Here is a 17567-nt window from a genome sequence, read left to right as displayed (position 1 = left end):
ATGTCAAGTTTGTAGTTATTTACAAGTTAGGGAAACTATATAAGTATGGACTTCGTCTGTACCGGCGCTCGCCGACACACGCGCAGCGGCCCTTTAGAGCGCTTCCCAGTCAGTTCCACCACCAAAAAACACCAGTAAAACACAAAAACCAGCTACTTTTAGCAAAAAAATACTCCAAAAAGACACCGCACGCGCGCCAATACAGACGAAGTCCAGAGTACTTCGTCTGTGTTGGTGTTAGCTAGCGGACGAAGTCCATACTTATATTTCCCTTTATCTTATAGTTTCCCTAACTTGTTACAAATAACTATAAACTTGCCATTGGCTAATCTTTGTAAAGCCAGACGAGAGAGAAAGAAAAAAAAGATTGACAAACGCTAAGGTCCTATCTACATTTTTTCTGGTCGATGGCTATCTGTGGTACAAATAAAAAATCTTTGTACTCATTTCAAATCATTTCGTGTTCGTTTCGACTTTCGGACTTTCGTGCGTGTACATTAAACATTTGGCGGACTCGCGGTCGGTAACATAGTTTAAATTGTGAAATAATGTGCTTTTAATTCATAGCTGTTATTATTCTATACCCGTTATACAGTAAGTGCAGAAACAATTTGATTGTTAACCTTACAAAATTTGCCAATATTATTTGGAAATGCCTAGTTTTCTACGCTACCTAGAAATTATTGCAGCAATAATCACAAGTTCCTGAGTTTTATAATAATAAACACCTTTTTCAAGTTTATTCGGTGCATAGGCATAGTTTTGAATAGGTACCTATTATTGCAAGATATTACAACGTTGAGCGTTTCGAAATAATAGTTTCACTAATTTAAATAATGTGATTATGATGATTTAGGGTTGAAACTTGAACCTATCTTCCCCTAGTAGCTATCATTGATGAATAATAATGACGCGTTATCTAATTAGTGAATTTTCCTTCTGACATGTTCTGACATTATTATTCATTGACTTACATATATCTATATACATTTTTACCTATTTATTTGAAAGGTTTGAAAAATTAAGTTAATTATGTTTTCATAGTGTTTCAGGTTTTATGAATAAATTAAAAAGCTGACAAATGCAAGATGCTCTACATAAACATTTTGAAGCAATCAACGATAGTGCATTTATGCTTCGCTATATCTTATTTCACCTCAGGCCTAATTTTAAGTTGTGTTCAGGCCATTCTATACTTTGGACTTAAGCCATGCAACAAAAGACTCTACAGGAAAATTAATTATTATCTCTGCTATTCCTTTTACTGTCGTAAGTATATATTTTTTTCTAATTATTTATTTCTAAAATATAATATAAACTCCCAGTTATTGAGTATTAATTTTGTTCATTCCCAGCAAACTTATCAATCAGTAATGTTTGATCAGTTTGAAAATATTACTTGAAATGTTTGCTTTTTTTATTATGAGAGCTTCCACTTGACAACAGCAAAGTTAAGCTTAATAAAAAGCAATGATTCAGGTTCATGCTAATCTGCTTATTTCAAATCCATCCTTAACAATAACGAGTGTTTGTAAAATGTAAATCTTAAACATTATGATGCTTTTTTACAATATACTAAATTAATTTATATAATTTTAGAATTAGTGTTCATGTCAGAATGGTGGTCAGGCACAAAATTGTCTCTGTACATTAAGAAAGACGAGTATGATAAATATTATGGCAAGGAACATGGCTATCTTATCATGAACCATAGTTACGAAGTGGACTGGCTCATGGGTTGGCACTTCTGTGACGGAATCCAAGTTTTGGGAGTAAGTAAAACCTTTTGTATTTGTGAAAATGATGGAAAACTGGAAATGGAAATTGTGCTGCCAATTTCAATTGGGAATCTGGTAAAAAAGGATATAAGTCAGAACACTATTTAATCAGTCCTGGCTTGGCACATGTGGAATTTCCACAAATCCTTTCTTAGTTGGGAATCACACTTAATATTATAAAGGCGAAAATTTGTATGTGGGTGTGCATGTGTGTATGTTTGTTATGTTTGTTACTATTGCACACTAAAACTATTGAACAGATTTGGCTAAAATGGCTTATAGCCTTACTTAACACATAGGCAACTTTTTATCCCAGAGAATCAAAGAGTTCCCATGTGATTAAAAAACGTATATCCACGCAGATGAATTCGCGGGTATCATCTAGTATGTTATAATGAAACTACATGCAATTTTGAAGTTCTATACCCTTGATTTTCTTTGATTTTCTGGCATAAAATCCATCCTATAACCATCTCTGGGATACAAGCTATCTTTGTACAAATTTCATCAAAATACTTTCACATTCATGATATTAATAAGGTGATGGATATAATCCATACTAATATTATAAATGCGAAAGTGTCTGTCTGTCTGTCTGTTAGCTTTTCACAACCCAACAGTTTCACCTATTTTGATAAAATTTTGTGGAGATTTAGCTTACATCCCAGGGGCGGACATAGGCTTCTTTTTATCTCAGAAAATCAAAGAGTTCCCACAGGATTCATAAAGACTTATCCATTTAACCGATTTATATAAACTTTGGTACAGAGGTAGCTTTTGTCCTGTGAATTGACATAGACTACTTTTTATCCCGGAAAGCAGAGTTCCCACAGGATTTTCAAAAACCTAAATCCACGCGGTCGAAGTCTCAGGTGTCATCTAGTATATTATACAGAGATAAAAGTGTAAAGTCCAATATGATAATATGTTGCCCCATTGGGTACTAAAATCTTAGGTGACGAGATGATTACATTTTTTTAATGAAGAGTAAGTGTTAATAATTACCATGAAATATATTTTAATTGAGTTCAATGAATGAACCTGTGGTATCAATTTCTCGCAACTTGCATGATAATAATTTTGACTTGCTTAATTAATTGCTTTGTTTTTTTGTAAATAAAAGTTACTAATGAATTATGTATAACAGTTAGTTAACCATAATTAAGTAGATATTATTACACTTCTACCTTGCATGATATAATTTATAGCCTAGCTGTATATGTAGGTATCAGAGAAAGAATTTCAAAATTTCATAAATTACCTCCTATATCCAAACTTACAAATTTTACTTCTTTAAAATATTAGTGTAGATAAGCATACATTTGACCACAATCAACTTAATGGAAAGTGATGACGTGGTCTAAAACTTGATGCATTTGCCTAGAAGATCTATGGATCTTATTCTGCTTATTTTTTGAAGTCTGAATGTAAAGTTAAAATGCTTCAGAATTTACCTTCAATAAATACTAGATTCTGTGCAATGTTTTATTTTTGCATCAGAAACATAGAAGGATATCGTTACTATTAATAATATACATATCTAAAATTTTCTTTTTTCATATCGTTTATCAATATGATAAGATAAATCACTGGATTGATAAATTATATTACAGGATTATTATAAAATATATCTAGTGTTATCAATAATAATAATTATCATACCATAATATGATTGGAAATGTTAAGCTGATTGAGAATATTATATCTGATCAAAGGGTAGATCTTATTAAATAAGTAAAAGAAGAAATTACTATTATTAATTTTATTAATATTTTGATATATTATTTTGAAGTATAAAAATAAAAATAAAGTATCCTTTTGTATAATCATTTAAGTAATTGGATATTGTTTTATTATGTTACTACTACTAGATGTTGCCAGCAACTTTGCTTGTCTAGATAAAAAGCAGTGTATGTGTCAAGTCAGAGAGTAACAAACATCCAAATCCACATTTATAATATTACTATTTGATATCTGTGATTCCATCCGTGTGGATAAAGAATTTTTAATCTCGGATGAAAATCAAGGGCTGTCTCGTGAGCCATAATAGATAGAGAGTTGAAATTTTCACAGAATGTGTATTTGTATTGGCACTATAACAAGAAATAATGAAAATTGAAAATTTATACATTGTTATCTCTTGAATGATAGTATAGAACCCTTTGTTAGAGTCCAACACACACTTGATTGATTTTATTTGTTACAGAACTGCAAAGCTTATGCAAAAAAATCTATACAGTACATGCCAGCCATAGGTTGGATGTGGAAATTTTCAGAGTTTGTATTTTTGGAAAGGTCATTTGAGAAGGACAAAGAAATTATCAAAATGCAGATATCGGAGATATGCGACTACCCTGATCCAGTCTGGGTAAGGATTAATTCATTTTTAACACTCACATTTTTGGATTACAGGGTCCATTAAGTATCAAATTGTTGTTACGTGCATTCAGTGTCAAACTTATTTAAAAAAATACCTATACTCTATCTGCGGAAAGAATTTAGTATAAGTAGCGCTCTGTTACGTCATTCCATTTTTTTTTTTTTTTTTTTATTGTATGGCAAATGATAGAGTCAAAGATCTTAGTGAGCGTTAAACATTTTAAGTCACCAGACATGTTTTCAAATTATTTCTTTCCGCGTATAGAGTATTGTTTTATAGCTTTCTTAATTTGTAATGGCCTAAGTAAGTTTACATATAAAAAATATTTTTGTCTGTTTGTTCATTGTTCATCCGATTGTGTTGAAGCTTTGTACAGTTCTTATACTTGCATCAATATAGGCATATCTACTACAGGTGGCGCGTGAGAAGTATTGCAACACAATATGCAGTGTGTTATTAAATTAGATATTTTTTTTAGCTATTACTGACACCAGAGGGTACTCGCTTCACCCAGAAGAAACATGAGGCATCGATTAAGTTCGCCAAAGACAAGAATCTTCCTGTCCTCAAGCATCACCTGACACCGCGCACGCGGGGCTTCACCACCAGCCTGCAGTACTTCCGGGGCAAGATTCCCGCCATCTATAACATACAGTTGGCCTTTGAGAAGAATAGCAAGGTTTGTTGCTAAACACTGACCTGATTGTTAGATGTACAGTCAAAGGCCGTAAGTCGTGTAGCACCTTAATTATCATATTCGCGTGGCACGGTTATGTATTGCGTTAGATGTCTGTAGCGTGTTTATAGAAAAAGGTCATAAGTGCGACAGGTTTTTGGTGCAACAGTTTCGCAGGATTGCTACTCGAATTCTGAGGCCGACTGTACCCTGGCCTGGAGTTTAGCTAAGTGTTGCCACAGAATACTTAATAGAACCTTCTAGGTACAGAAAGATCACTCCGTAAAGACGTTTAATCTTTACGGAAATCTCTTCTTACAGAGCAATAAAGTGCAATTCAGCTCAGACAGCTTTGCATTCTATAATTTAAGAAACACCTTTGTATTGTGTAAATTCTTATCTGCCAACGTCTTTTATGAGATAAGACTTAAAGGGACGCGCTGCCGTCTTGGGTCACGTGACCAAGTTAACGTTAAGTAAGACGCTTAAACATAGTATGTAGTTAGTAGTAATGCAGCGTAAAGAGATACACAGTAGTCCAACGCCTTTGATCTGGTGGTAAATGACGCGACCTTTCAACATAGGGTCCTAACTATGTAGGTCAGTTCCGATCGCTCCTTCGCCCCGAACTAACTGCATGATTGCTCTGTCTACATATAACTGCTTGGTCGAACCTCTGTTTGTAATATCATAATACCAATGAATGTTGTAAATTACTACTTTATTTAACATTTTAGGTTCCACCTACATTAACAAGTATGTTATACGGCAAGCCGGTGCACGCACACTTGTACATTGAGAGAATACCAGTCGAGACTATACCTGAAGACGAGGCCGAAGCCGCTAAGTGGCTACACGACGTATTTGTAGCAAAGGTAATCAAACAAACCACTAGGCACATAGAATCGGTATGGGGCGGACTGTTTTTGTATTACATAGTATGAAAGCGATGGCGATACATTTAGACCTTTTTTTTATGCACAAGAAATGCTTAACGCATACCCCTTCAGAAATGGAGAGATAATCCGGGGCTTGCATCCACTAAAACTTGTGTTTGTCCCTCAACGGACTGGCGGTTGCGCAGGTATGACTAAGTGCTCGTTCACACAGGCTGCGTAAGTAGACGTAGCGCGTACCATTGCGTTGTAATGTATGGAACTATATGAAACATGGCATTCCGCTTGCGTGGCGTAAACGTTCACGTAGACGTACCTAATGCGTGCAATTATGTCTACGGGTTTACGCGCGTCACTACGCACGTGTCACGTGTACGTGCTGCATACGCAATTGGTGTTGATTGGCCGCAGGCCGGCAACTCATGGAGGCCGGAGTACATTTAGACATGTCACTTTAACATGGTTTAGAGATTGTGTACAATATAATTAATCACACTATGGGTCTCTGATACCTAAATGTGATTTTAATTTTCAGGACAAAATGCAGGATTCATTTTTCAACACTGGAGATTTCTTCTCAGAGTCTGGCGTGGAAAGAGTTGAGCCCTTTGAAAGGCCCAACAGAATATACTCTCTCTTGAACACCATGGGGTGGGCGGTCGTGACTCTGACCCCTATGTTGTACTACCTCCTAGGACTTCTGTTCAGTGGGAAACTCCTTTACTTCTCTATTGGTGTCGCCATTCTCGCTGCGTGTAAGTATTTGCTATTTTTTAGGGTACCGTACCCGAAGGGTGCCAACGGGACCCTATTACTAAGCCTCCGCTGTCCGTCCGTCTATTTGCCAGCGGGCTGTATCTCATTAACTATAATAGGAAGAGGAAAATAAAAATAAATGATTACGGATGCAGTAGTAGAATATGCCTTCGGCCGCGTGGGTTTAGGCATTTTTTTAATATCCCAAGAGAACTCTTCGATTTTCCTGGAAAAAGGGATTCACAGATACTGGATCCAAGTTATTTCCATACCGATAGATGATGCCCGCGACTCCGTCCTCTTGAAATCAAGTTTTTTTAAAATCCCGTGAAAATCTTTGATTTACCGGGACTTAGGTTGAGATCAGCTATAGTGCATACTTTGACTTTGCTTAGACTTAAGACAATGTTAAAATGAGATAGCGCTACGCTGCTGACATAAAACTGTTTCGTTTTAACTGAAGCCAAAGTACGCTCTATAGATCTGTCTAAAAGTAGCCTATGTCCATTCCCGGAATACATCGGGAATAATATTCTTTGTACCCGTCAAAATATCAGTTAAACGGAACAGCTGTGAAAAACTAGCAGACAAAGAGACACATTTTCGCATTTATAATATTAGTATGAAAGTATACATTTGTTATTTTAGATCTAAAACTAAGCCAAATCGATTTATCTTTTCATTAGCTATGCCTCACAGTGTAACCTTTGCAAGATTTCTATTTCACGCCAAATGAGGCAATTTCGTGTGTAAATAAACCATGGCAAAAAGTACAAAATTAAAGGTTTTTTTAATCAATTTTATTAAATTATTATTAACTTATCAATATTATTGAATACTAGCTGACGCCCGCGACTTCGTCCGCGTGGATTTAGGTTTTTCGAAATCCCGTGGGAACTCTTTGGTTTTCCGGGATAAAAGTAACTTATGTGCTAATCCAGGATATTATCTATCTCCATTCCGAACTTCAGCCAAATCCGTCCAGTGGTTTTTGCGTGAAGGAGTAACAAACATACACACATACACACAAACTTTCGCCTTTATAATATTAGTGTTACTAGATGGTGTCCGTGACTTTGTCTACGTGGATTTAGGTTTATTTGCAATGTTAAAACATCGTCCATCTCACTCTTGAGTATGATCCGCTCGTAATTGTTTATTGCAACAGCATGCTCTCACACACAATCATGATAACTAAGACAACACTCCAGTAAACATATAATTTTTATTTCTCATCAAAAATAGCAAAAAATTAGTTATGATATGTGAGATAGTATTTACCATAGTAATTAACCAAATAATATTGCTTTTTTCAGTTTATATACTCCTTCAGAAAGCCATAGGGATGTCGAAAATCAGTCAAGGATCTTCATATGGAACAGAAAAGAACAAGTAGTAGGTACCTAAATTAATTGTGTTAATGTATATTTAAAAAAAAAAAACGTAATTTTAACACAAACAGAGAAAGAAAGTATCGCTAAAATTGTCTTGAACTACCTATTACAAACTCTTGAAATGTCTACCAATGGGTTAGATTTCCTTGCGTTCCATCTTTGCTTTTTTTTATTTTATTATTATTATAATTTATTATGTTGTTTCAAATAGCTGTAACCTTGTAGATAACAAGTAGACCCTAGTTGAATGAAATCGTTAAAACTATTAATAATATCTATGTTTAGACTGCATACTCATCCTTTTTGTATGTTATTAGAAAGACGATTAAAACCGCACATGGCTACAAATTGTAAATCGATTTTATACATAATGTATGTGGTTATTCTGTTGTATACAATCTCTAATCTCTTAACTCTCTAATCTCTGACAGGTATAAAGCTAATGCTATCCTTTCCCGCAGAAAGCAATATGAAAGGGATAACAATATATTTAAACTAGGTAGATGCTCTTGACAATTCAAAAGTACCTACTTGTAAAGGTCTAATTGGATAAAAATATTTTGAATTTAGAATTTTTTTTTTTGAAAACCTGTTACATATTTTAGTTTCGATTTTTCATTATTTTATACATAATATATAGTTTCCCTAACTTGTAATTATAAATACAAACCTGACATTGGCTAATCTATGTAAAGCCAGACGAGAAGAAAAAAAAAAAAAAATATTTTAGTTTAGAGATTGCGGACAACAGAATTCACCATTGTTTACACTTTTTTATTTATAAAGTTAGTTTAATTCAAGACGATTTTAATAACACGTAATATGCCAATAAGGTTCTAATAATAATTTACTAAACATGATATATTTTATATTATCTGTAAATGTAAGTAATACTTACGTAAAACTACTTATATTACATTATTTAATTTTGTTAGAGTTGTGGAGGCTAAATTCACAGGGAGTGAAACGAAACATATTATGTATTGATCAATGAGCTCTCATGGTGGTCACAAGGTACTCACAAGGTGGTCATTCTGAACATGTTCTAAACCAACTGTAACTAACTCGCTTTTGTTTATAACTTGATGGCCAGCCAGACGAGAGAGGAAAAAAAAAACTTGATGGCCAGTGTCATACTAAATTTTAAAGGCCGGCAAGGCATTGGCGGTACCTCTGGTACTGCAAATGTTCATGGGCGGCGGTAATCACTTTACATCAGGCGACCAGGTTCGCTCGCTATTTTTATTTAAAAAAAACATTGACAGCCGTATTCCTCATTGTTGAGGGCCGTGACCCCTTTTAATTAATCTCACAATGGTAACAGTTTATTAGAATAATAATGCGGCGAGTTCCCAGATCATTCCGCATACAACGCGACTAAGAAAACGATATTTCGACTTCGACTTAGGTAGACCACGATTTTTGTTCAGAAAGACACAATTTTGTTTCGAAGGACCCATCTAGTGGGTAGTAACGTAGAAGTTGGCATAAATATTTCCTCCTGTAGTAATACCAATTTATTTGCCACTCTTATCTATGTAGTAGTAATGATAAATTAATATATTATCTTTTTACTAAGTTTTGAACAATTTCAGTTGAAATTGGGGTAATTCTTTTAATTTATTGTCTAGATTGCATCGTGAATCATCATCATGAGTGATCGCAAAAAATAAATTTTATTTTTAACCTATTGAATACTCACAAACATTAATAGCTCGTTTACACAGGCTGCGTAAACGTAGACGTAGCGCGTACCATTGCGTTGTTATGTATGGAACTGTATGAAACATGGCACACCGCTTGCGTAAAGCGTGAACGTATGCGTAACCTGGTGTGTTAGGGGTTTGCGCGCGTCACTACGCACGTGTCACGTGTACGCAATTGGCGTAAATCGGCCTTAAGTACTAAGCAACAATATTATAATTCAGCTAATTACGCAGCTGTTGCTATTTTAATATTTATTTGCAGTTGCTAGTTAATTTAATTTCTCACCAAAATCATTTAAAAGGAGTTTATTCATAGACCTCTTCAAAAGAACGTAAGTTTGGCTCTCATTTAAATATCGACCAATAAAACTCAATGTGTAGATACATTGTAGAAATCAATATCTGTCTGTGGTTTGTCAGATTTCCTTTAGCATATTTAAGTAACAGTTCAAAGTTACACACGCTCAAATATTTACCTACAAATCCTAAAATGCGTGTTTAATTTTTAAACTATATAAGTACATACTAGTCTCTAGTATGTGTCTACAAAATTTCATTGAATTTGATTATTCAAAGTAGAACCAAATTACGTTTATATGCAGCACCCTAGAGAAACTTCTCTAAAGTGAAAATGGGCAAAACTTGGTTCTGAGTTAAAGTTCCTTCGATGATAAAAAATCTTTCTACAAAGGGGACCTTTATTGTTGTTAGCCTTTATTAACAAGCTTACATTTTAAAGTATTAAAAGTTATAAGCACTTAAAATGAAGCGCGCTTTTAAAGTTTCCAAACAGTTCTAAGTGTTTTCGTTCATTAAAAAATATAATAATTTGGTTAATTATGTTAGTCATAGTTCTAAAACTATCTGTTTCGCTTGAATTTGTTTTTACATTTTCTTTGCGTAGAAACAACGCTAAAGCACACTCTAAATTAATTTTATGTCAGGTTTTGTTGCAGTTGCAAACTTTGCATTATCGTAAATATTCGCGCAAAATTAATATAAGGTACCTGGTCAGGTATTTTTACTCAGTCCTGTATTTTTATGTATGTACAATTTTTTTTTGTATAACTGAAACCAACTTATTTTTATAATAATATGTACCTATTTGACATAGATTAGTATTATCCACACAAGGGTGATGGTTTTGATTTAAAACTCTACTTATAGATTTTGTACACAGTTTATATTTTGTACCCTAACATTATTTTCACCTTTTTTGTATTAAATATATACAGATTTAATGTAAACAATACACAATATTATTATAACAAAATGTATTACAAGCACTAAGGAATAATGTGTTAGTTTGTGTGCAATGATTTCTGTGTGTGATACTAGATTAATTTAACATTATTAGACTCATTGATCTTTTCTATGTGAACCAAAATGTTACTATAGTGTAATGTATAAAAAGTATGAGGTACATAATAATAATATTTATAAAAAGATTGGAAGATATGTCTCATTTGTAGTATTGAACTTAGCTTATACTCGTATTTATTTATTTATTGTCTATGGTTACTGTGTATTATTTTGTATAGAAACAATTGGAATTTTGTAAATTTGAGGCTTAATTTCAAGATGTCATATCACTAGAGGCAGTCCTGCAAAATGGTTAGGCGCAACGAACACCTGCAGGGTGGAGTGGAGACGTGGTGCGCGCGCGGGCGGCATCTACTACTTGACTAAATCTTCATTTTCTTTTTTAATAAGGCGGTGCGGCGTTCTTCGAGTGTCCTCGTGTTTTGATTTCCGTGTACTAATTTCAACCATATACTAAACATTGTTTAAGTTGTTATATAAGAGACTGATCTACTCCACCTCATCAGATCACCATTGACACCTGGTTGCACTACTAGTTATATGACAGATACTTGTAACTCCAATAGTTTTTGGTTTTATCTTTATTACAAGCTGTATACACGCACATAATTTATTGAAGAGTGTAAGTACATTGAATGTTTGTTGATAGATAACTATGTACAAGTAACTTGTTTACGATTGTTATGTATAAACATTTTTATTAAACAAACCCTTTTTAATCAGATACAAGTTTTATTTTATTTACAATATTCAGCCTTAAGCCTGGTATTCACAAGCGGAGATGTTCAGCAATCAGATTATCAACAGATTAAATTATCACATCATATCAATAAAGTCTGAGTCGTCTGCTTAACACATTGCCCATCTCCGCTTTGATGTTTACTAGGCCTTGCTCTGGCAACCATTAAATCTTTTCAATTTGGTGTATAGCTATGTATTTAAATTTTAAACATGTGGTATATCCATTTTACTCAATCTTAATATAAAATCTAAAAGATACATCTGCACTTTTATTTCTATTGGCTTGTTTGTAACAAAAAATCCTGGAACCCCTGCTTTTTCTAAAGTATCCTGTTGGTCACTTACCTGTAATGAAAATATTTAAAATGATTAACTTGATATTTGCTTTTTGGAAAAGTTTATTAATTAATCTGAATCAAAAGTACTGACAGACAGACATACTAAACGAAAGAGTTGGGGCAACTCAGTTTTGGTATTCCCAGTATATGCTCTAATAAATAAATAAAATACTTAGCTAGTACTATAACTAATCCTTATCATAATAAAAGTGTGAAAATTTTATCAATGCACAGCTCAAACTACTGGACAGAGCAGGCTGTTTGGCATGCAGAAAGCTAATATGATGCAGACATCAGCTAAGAAAGGATTTTATAAAATTCAATCCCTAACGGGTAGATAACACCTAACGAGTACAGTGGCGAGTCAGTAAATGAGCTCTCGGCCGAGAGAGTCGCCGTTACCGAGTGGGTGTTCACACGTATTTACTACAGTGGGGAGTCAGTTCAGTTTTGATCACGCTCTGCAATGGATCGCAAAAAAAAAGAATTTAAACGGGTTTTCAACCGGCTGTTACCAGACATTATTAAACAATTGTGGGATTTATTAGAAGATGAAGACCGAAGAATTTGGACCAGAACATGGATTTTAAGGCGAACTGTCCTTGGAGCAACTAATAGCCTTTTTAATGGATTGCAGTCAGAAGATCCCAAAGAATTCAAGGCACTTTTGAGAATGACTGTAGAACGTTTTGAGACATTGCTGGAGAACATAACACCATATATACAAAGACAAGATACAATTTTGAGAGAAGCTATACCAGCAAAGGTTAAACTGCAAGTAACATTAAGTTATTTAGCAGCTGGGATAAGCTATCGATATTTGCAAGCATTTTATAGAGTGTCTCGATCTGCGATATCAGTGTTTATACCAGAAGTACTGGACGCCATCGTAAACTATTTAGAATTATATGTGAGGGTAAGTGTTTTACTTGTGAAATGAGTATGGCACATGATCATCATCATTATCTTCCCTAGCCTTTTACTCTTACTTATCGATCGGGGTCCGCTACTTATTCAAGAGGATGATTGAAAGCAGAGTGTGAACGTGCAGCGTTGGACTGCTATAGGTTAATTATGTAGTTATATAATTTAATTAAACCACTATTTACCTTAATTCCGGTTTATTGTTAATAAAAATCAGTATCTACACAAGTACTTAAAACTATTCAGACCTATTACTACTAACAGAAGCAGCCTGCATAGCTGAGTGAATGAGATCATCCGTGGCAGTAATTTCTGTTGATGCTTCTGGTTCTTGGATAATATAAAGAATAAACAGCATTACTATCTTCAGTACCAACTTCATATGTGCCGGCCGTCAGCGTTTCATCGTAACTTGAATAAGTAGATGCTGGAGTCGCAACTGACTCGTAGGTAGAGATTGATGAAGCTGTTCTCTCCCTATAATCAGTTATCCCAATGTCGGTTAAAATGCATTGAATTTTCTGTTGTGCCCTTAACGCATTTTCCACTGACATTGTTTTTAATTGCATTGCAACACTTTTACCAAATAAGTCGAATGGTGTTTCTTCTTCTTCTTTAAATACTTTATCGTGCATCGTCTTTAAATCATTAATGGCTTTTACAATTTCTCTAGGCCTCTTTTTTGGTCGTGAAGGAGTAGCAGAAGTGCCAGTAGATGTATTATTTGTAGCATTGGCATCAGTGACTGTAGATTGTGAACGATTTGCTTGTTCAGAAGAGGCTACGCATTGTAAATCACTTTGTTGTTGCTCAGCATTTTGATGACCGTGAATTTGAGACACCGATTGAATCTGTAATTAACAAAATAAAATTGTTTCAGATACCAGATCATAATGAATGGCAAGAAATTGAAGATGGTTTCAGAACTAGGTGGAATTTTCCTGGATGTCATGGTGCCATCGATGGCAAACATGTTTTGATTGATGCGCCTCCAAATTCTGGAAGTGAATATTTCAACTACAAAGGTTCGAACAGTATTGTTTTACTGGCTGTAGTTGACCATGATTATTGTTTTCGCTATTTAAATGTAGGAGCAAATGGCAGAAACTCTGATGCAGGAATTTTCAGACAAAGCTCACTACGTCACAGTCTCGAAAATAATTTATTACCAAAGGGAGGTTTTTTAGTGGGCGATGATGCTTTCGCATTAAAAACGTATTTACTTAAACCGTATAGTGGTACCAATCTTACAACGACGCAAAAAATTTTTAACTACCGCTTATCCAGAGCGCGCAGAATAGTTGAAAACGGATTTGGTATTCTGGCAAGCAGATTTCAAATTTTCCAAAGGCGTATACCAACTGATGTTGACACAACTGATAAAATCATACGAGCCTCATGCGCTCTTCATAATTGGCTACGAAAGACAAGTTCAAGTACATATTTTCGGCGAGGTTGTGTTGATGAAGAAGACACTGATTCAGGCACTATAACTGAGGGGTCTTGGAGACGAGAACTTATTAACAACTTGCCAAACATTACCGACCACAACACAAACTATGCAGGGAGGGTAGCAAGAGATTTACGTAACAAATATGCAGAATACTTCTCCGGCCCAGGCGCCGTTCCATGGCAAAATAGAATGATTAACTAAAAGACCTACATAAGTAATAGTTATGTTTTAAGTTGTAAAAACGTAAATAAAAATTGATACTCACATTCTCGTACGTCTTTTCAGATCATTCATGAATACCTCCTCCATTTCCTTGAGCCATTTTATATTTGAGACATAAAGATTATTTATTCCAGCTCCCGATTTCTTTGAGTCTTCAATTTTTTTCAATTCTTGGCTGTAAGTTGATCTTAAATTTTTGATTTTGTTCTTCACCTCTGTGACACCAAAGTCGTTGATGTTCATCTCATTTACTATTGCAATTAGTGCTGCATTACGCTTGTCCTTGTTTTTGTAATCGGGTGATGAAAAATTCCACAAACATTCATGTATTTTGTAACACTGAATAAATTTTATCGTTGTTTCCAAGCTCCATTTGTTATTAGCGGCCATTTTAATTGAAATTAGGATAATAATTTTGAAAACAAAAACATAAACACGCACACTGCTTGGTGACGAACGACCGAGTGGCGAGTGACCGAGTGACAAGCGAGTGCGTGTTCACGCGTGCCGAGCGGGACAGCGAGTCGCTGCGGGGGCAGAAGAATGAAGCGGGGAGGTGGGTACTCGGCCTAGTAAACAGATTGGGATTCTAGTGACTCTCTCGCCTCTATGCTCGACCGAGCACTCGGCCGAGCACTCGTTAAAGTGTTTATACCAACCGAGCACTCGGCCGAGGACACTGACTCGCCACTGTACTCGTTAGGTGTAATCAACCCATAAGGGGTAAAAGGGTTTGGAATTTGTGTAGTACACGAGGACAAAGTCATGGGCATAAGCTAGTGAAATAGACTGAAAATTGTTCTCAGGAAAAAAGGCAATTTTCATAATTCATTTTGGTCATAAAGGTGATTAATAAAGGTGTACGCACACTTATCCGATCCGAACGAGTCTAAAAATGAATTTTCACAATTCCAATGAAACCTCGCACACCGCGTGTCAAAGATTCTGATGATTCAACGCAAGGAAGTGTGCGAGGTTTCATGAGATTTGATATACAGAATTCTAAAATTTGTTTCATTCAGCTCGGATAAGTATCTGTTCACCTTAAAATCTACAGATAAGGAACATATTTACCACTAGCATACAGATTAAAAATTCATAAGATTCAAAAGTTTTTTTAAATAATTCACTTACTTTTTGATCTAATTGGATTACTAATTTCATATCAGTCTGTTTAAGTTCTTCCTTGTGTCTTCTAAGCAAAATGTTTCTTTTGATTTCTATTTGCTCTGGACTTTGAGTTGTGTTGACCATTTCTTGTATTTCCACTAAAGTGAAACATAAAAAGTTTTGAATTACACAAGGAAATAAAATTTTGTTGGATTAATTGAAGAATATTGTAAAACTAAACATTTCATTGTTACTACATTGTGATAAGGATGGGGCTAATTTAGGGCTCATCACTTTAAAGGTTTGGTACAAAGCAAAATCATTCTGGAAAAAACTTGTCAAGTGCAAGTCCGACTCGCACACAAAGGTTCCCGTACCATAGTAAAAGATATACCCATCTAACACTTTTATGTAGAACACTGCAAGTTAATGTTATTTAGTACTAGCTGATGGATTGGTCAGATCCCCTGCAGCATCAGGATTGAGGAGTTGGACTCCAAATTTTTTATGAAACAATGTCGCAAAGTTCCTCTATCGATTAAAAAAGAAATGACGCAAATCGGTTCAGAAATCTCGGAGATTTCAGTGTACATAGGTAGAAAAACACAACTCCCTTTTTGAAAGTCGGTTAAAAAAGTAGCCTATGTTACGCCCTGGTCAATCCTTTACTTGCCTGTGAAAGTCCCGTCAAAATCGGTTCAGCCGTTCCAAAGATTAGCCTTTTCAAACAGACAGACAGACAGACAGACAAAAATTTTAAAAACGTGTGATTCAGTGTTGGTATCGTTCAAATAACCATATGAGCTTAATATGAGGTAGTTATTTCGATATTACAGACAGACACTCCAATTTTATTTATTAGTATAGATAATATTATTAATTTTTTTGTGAACACATTTTATTTTATTTTATAAGATGACCACAAATTCAGTTTTTGGATTTTTTTCCTTGTGCTGTACCTACCTGCCAAACATATTGGTTTTCTTGACAGACATGATGGATGGACATGCCTATAGACAACAGTGATTCAATAAGGGTTCCTTTTTTTCTTTTGAGATATGGAATTCTAAAAAACATACAAATGAATTAAAACTTACAAGCATGATTATTGATTATTTGCAATCTTTGCTGAAACAAGTGTTTTTCTGTTACATGTTGTATTTCCATCAATCCTTTCACTATTTCAAATACTGTGTCATTCAAGAGACAATTTGCCAGTCCTGATAAAAGTTCAATGGGCACTCTCATCTGATACTTTCTAAAAATATGGAATTTTATTTATGATTATTATATGATTCTGACAGCATTAAGTATTAAATATGAATTTTTCATGATAGATAGTTTAGAACTTTATAGGTAGATACTTAACGGTAACAATTCTCGTGCCATATCTTGTAACTGTTCTAATAAGAAATAAAGTTTTCTCTGCAAGGCTTCAGGGGTTGGTTCAGCTACTTCCATAATTCCTTTTAATTTCTAGAAATTCAAGCTATACCTAAAAGAATATAGCAGTCCTGCCTCAAGCTCATTCAGCCGTAGGCATCTGGCATAGTAAACACCTGCGGCCTGCCACGGACCCAGAAAAAAAATATAATGGACACAAGATTTTTAAGCAGCACAAGTTATTGAGATAATTAAGCTGATTACCTACGTTTTTGTATGATATTAGTTCAAATCGAAGTTCGTAACCTTTTATTAACACAGAGTACTTTGCATAATATGACTTATTGGTAATTGGGTCTGTGTTTGTAAACAAAAATATATTTTTTTAATTGGTTTTACGGCTCTGAGTTCGAACCCTTTTGTGAATCTCAAAAATCAAAACTCAAAACCACGTTTTAAGCTCCACCCGCCAATAAGCCATGGAATC

The 17567-nt window shown here is 34.7% G+C and overlaps 3 protein-coding genes across 5 annotated transcripts; 2 read left to right on the top strand and 1 right to left on the bottom strand.

Moving 5' to 3' along the window:
* The first annotated feature begins 399 nt into the window (after positions 1-399).
* On the top strand, positions 400-7913 carry LOC123866935 (1-acyl-sn-glycerol-3-phosphate acyltransferase gamma-like). 2 transcript variants are annotated; one of them, XM_045908720.1, is made up of 8 exons: positions 400-594; positions 1045-1269; positions 1600-1772; positions 3985-4146; positions 4637-4837; positions 5572-5709; positions 6266-6485; positions 7803-7913. In XM_045908720.1, exons 2-8 carry the CDS (start codon positions 1089-1091, stop codon positions 7880-7882), a joined length of 1155 nt encoding a protein of 384 aa, XP_045764676.1. In that variant the 5' UTR covers positions 400-594; positions 1045-1088; the 3' UTR covers positions 7883-7913. The 2 variants fall into 2 exon arrangements, with proteins under 2 accessions (XP_045764676.1, XP_045764679.1); XM_045908723.1 differs by having other exon boundaries at positions 401-519.
* A 2744-nt stretch (positions 7914-10657) lies between these two features.
* LOC123866940 (gonadal protein gdl) lies at positions 10658-17426 on the bottom strand. 2 transcript variants are annotated; one of them, XM_045908734.1, is made up of 5 exons: positions 17349-17426; positions 17067-17263; positions 16795-16955; positions 15722-15855; positions 10658-11995 (listed from the first exon to the last, which is right to left on the bottom strand). In XM_045908734.1, exons 2-5 carry the CDS (start codon positions 17156-17158, stop codon positions 11855-11857), a joined length of 528 nt encoding a protein of 175 aa, XP_045764690.1. In that variant the 5' UTR covers positions 17159-17263; positions 17349-17426; the 3' UTR covers positions 10658-11854. The 2 variants fall into 2 exon arrangements, with proteins under 2 accessions (XP_045764690.1, XP_045764691.1); XM_045908735.1 differs by having other exon boundaries at positions 17345-17363.
* On the top strand, positions 12325-14633 carry LOC123866934 (putative nuclease HARBI1). Its single transcript, XM_045908719.1, has 2 exons — positions 12325-12904; positions 13793-14633. The coding sequence occupies exons 1-2, from the start codon at positions 12455-12457 to the stop codon at positions 14564-14566; spliced, it is 1224 nt and encodes a 407-aa protein (XP_045764675.1). The 5' UTR covers positions 12325-12454; the 3' UTR covers positions 14567-14633.
* Positions 17427-17567: the final 141 nt, after the last annotated feature.

This window comes from Maniola jurtina, chromosome 7 (assembly GCF_905333055.1).
Source record: "Maniola jurtina chromosome 7, ilManJurt1.1, whole genome shotgun sequence".
Taxonomy (NCBI): Eukaryota; Metazoa; Arthropoda; class Insecta; order Lepidoptera; family Nymphalidae; genus Maniola; species Maniola jurtina.
This window is presented reverse-complemented; position numbering and strand designations above follow the sequence as displayed.

Excerpts from the sequence above, each read along its gene's own strand:
- LOC123866935 (XM_045908720.1), top strand. The coding sequence starts at position 1,089 with ATGCTCTACATAAACATTTTGAAGCAATCAACGATAGTGCATTTATGC. Across the intron at positions 1,270-1,599 it reads CTGCTATTCCTTTTACTGTC|AATTAGTGTTCATGTCAGAA; the intron begins GTAAGTATATAT and ends ATATAATTTTAG. Across the intron at positions 1,773-3,984 it reads ACGGAATCCAAGTTTTGGGA|AACTGCAAAGCTTATGCAAA; the intron begins GTAAGTAAAACC and ends TATTTGTTACAG.
- LOC123866934 (XM_045908719.1), top strand. The coding sequence starts at position 12,455 with ATGGATCGCAAAAAAAAAGAATTTAAACGGGTTTTCAACCGGCTGTTA. Across the intron at positions 12,905-13,792 it reads ATTTAGAATTATATGTGAGG|ATACCAGATCATAATGAATG; the intron begins GTAAGTGTTTTA and ends AAATTGTTTCAG.
- LOC123866940 (XM_045908734.1), bottom strand. The coding sequence starts at position 17,158 with ATGGAAGTAGCTGAACCAACCCCTGAAGCCTTGCAGAGAAAACTTTAT. Across the intron at positions 16,956-17,066 it reads ATGGCACGAGAATTGTTACC|AAAGTATCAGATGAGAGTGC; the intron begins GTTAAGTATCTA and ends CCATATTTTTAG. Across the intron at positions 15,856-16,794 it reads AATAATCAATAATCATGCTT|TGGAAATACAAGAAATGGTC; the intron begins GTAAGTTTTAAT and ends GTTTCACTTTAG.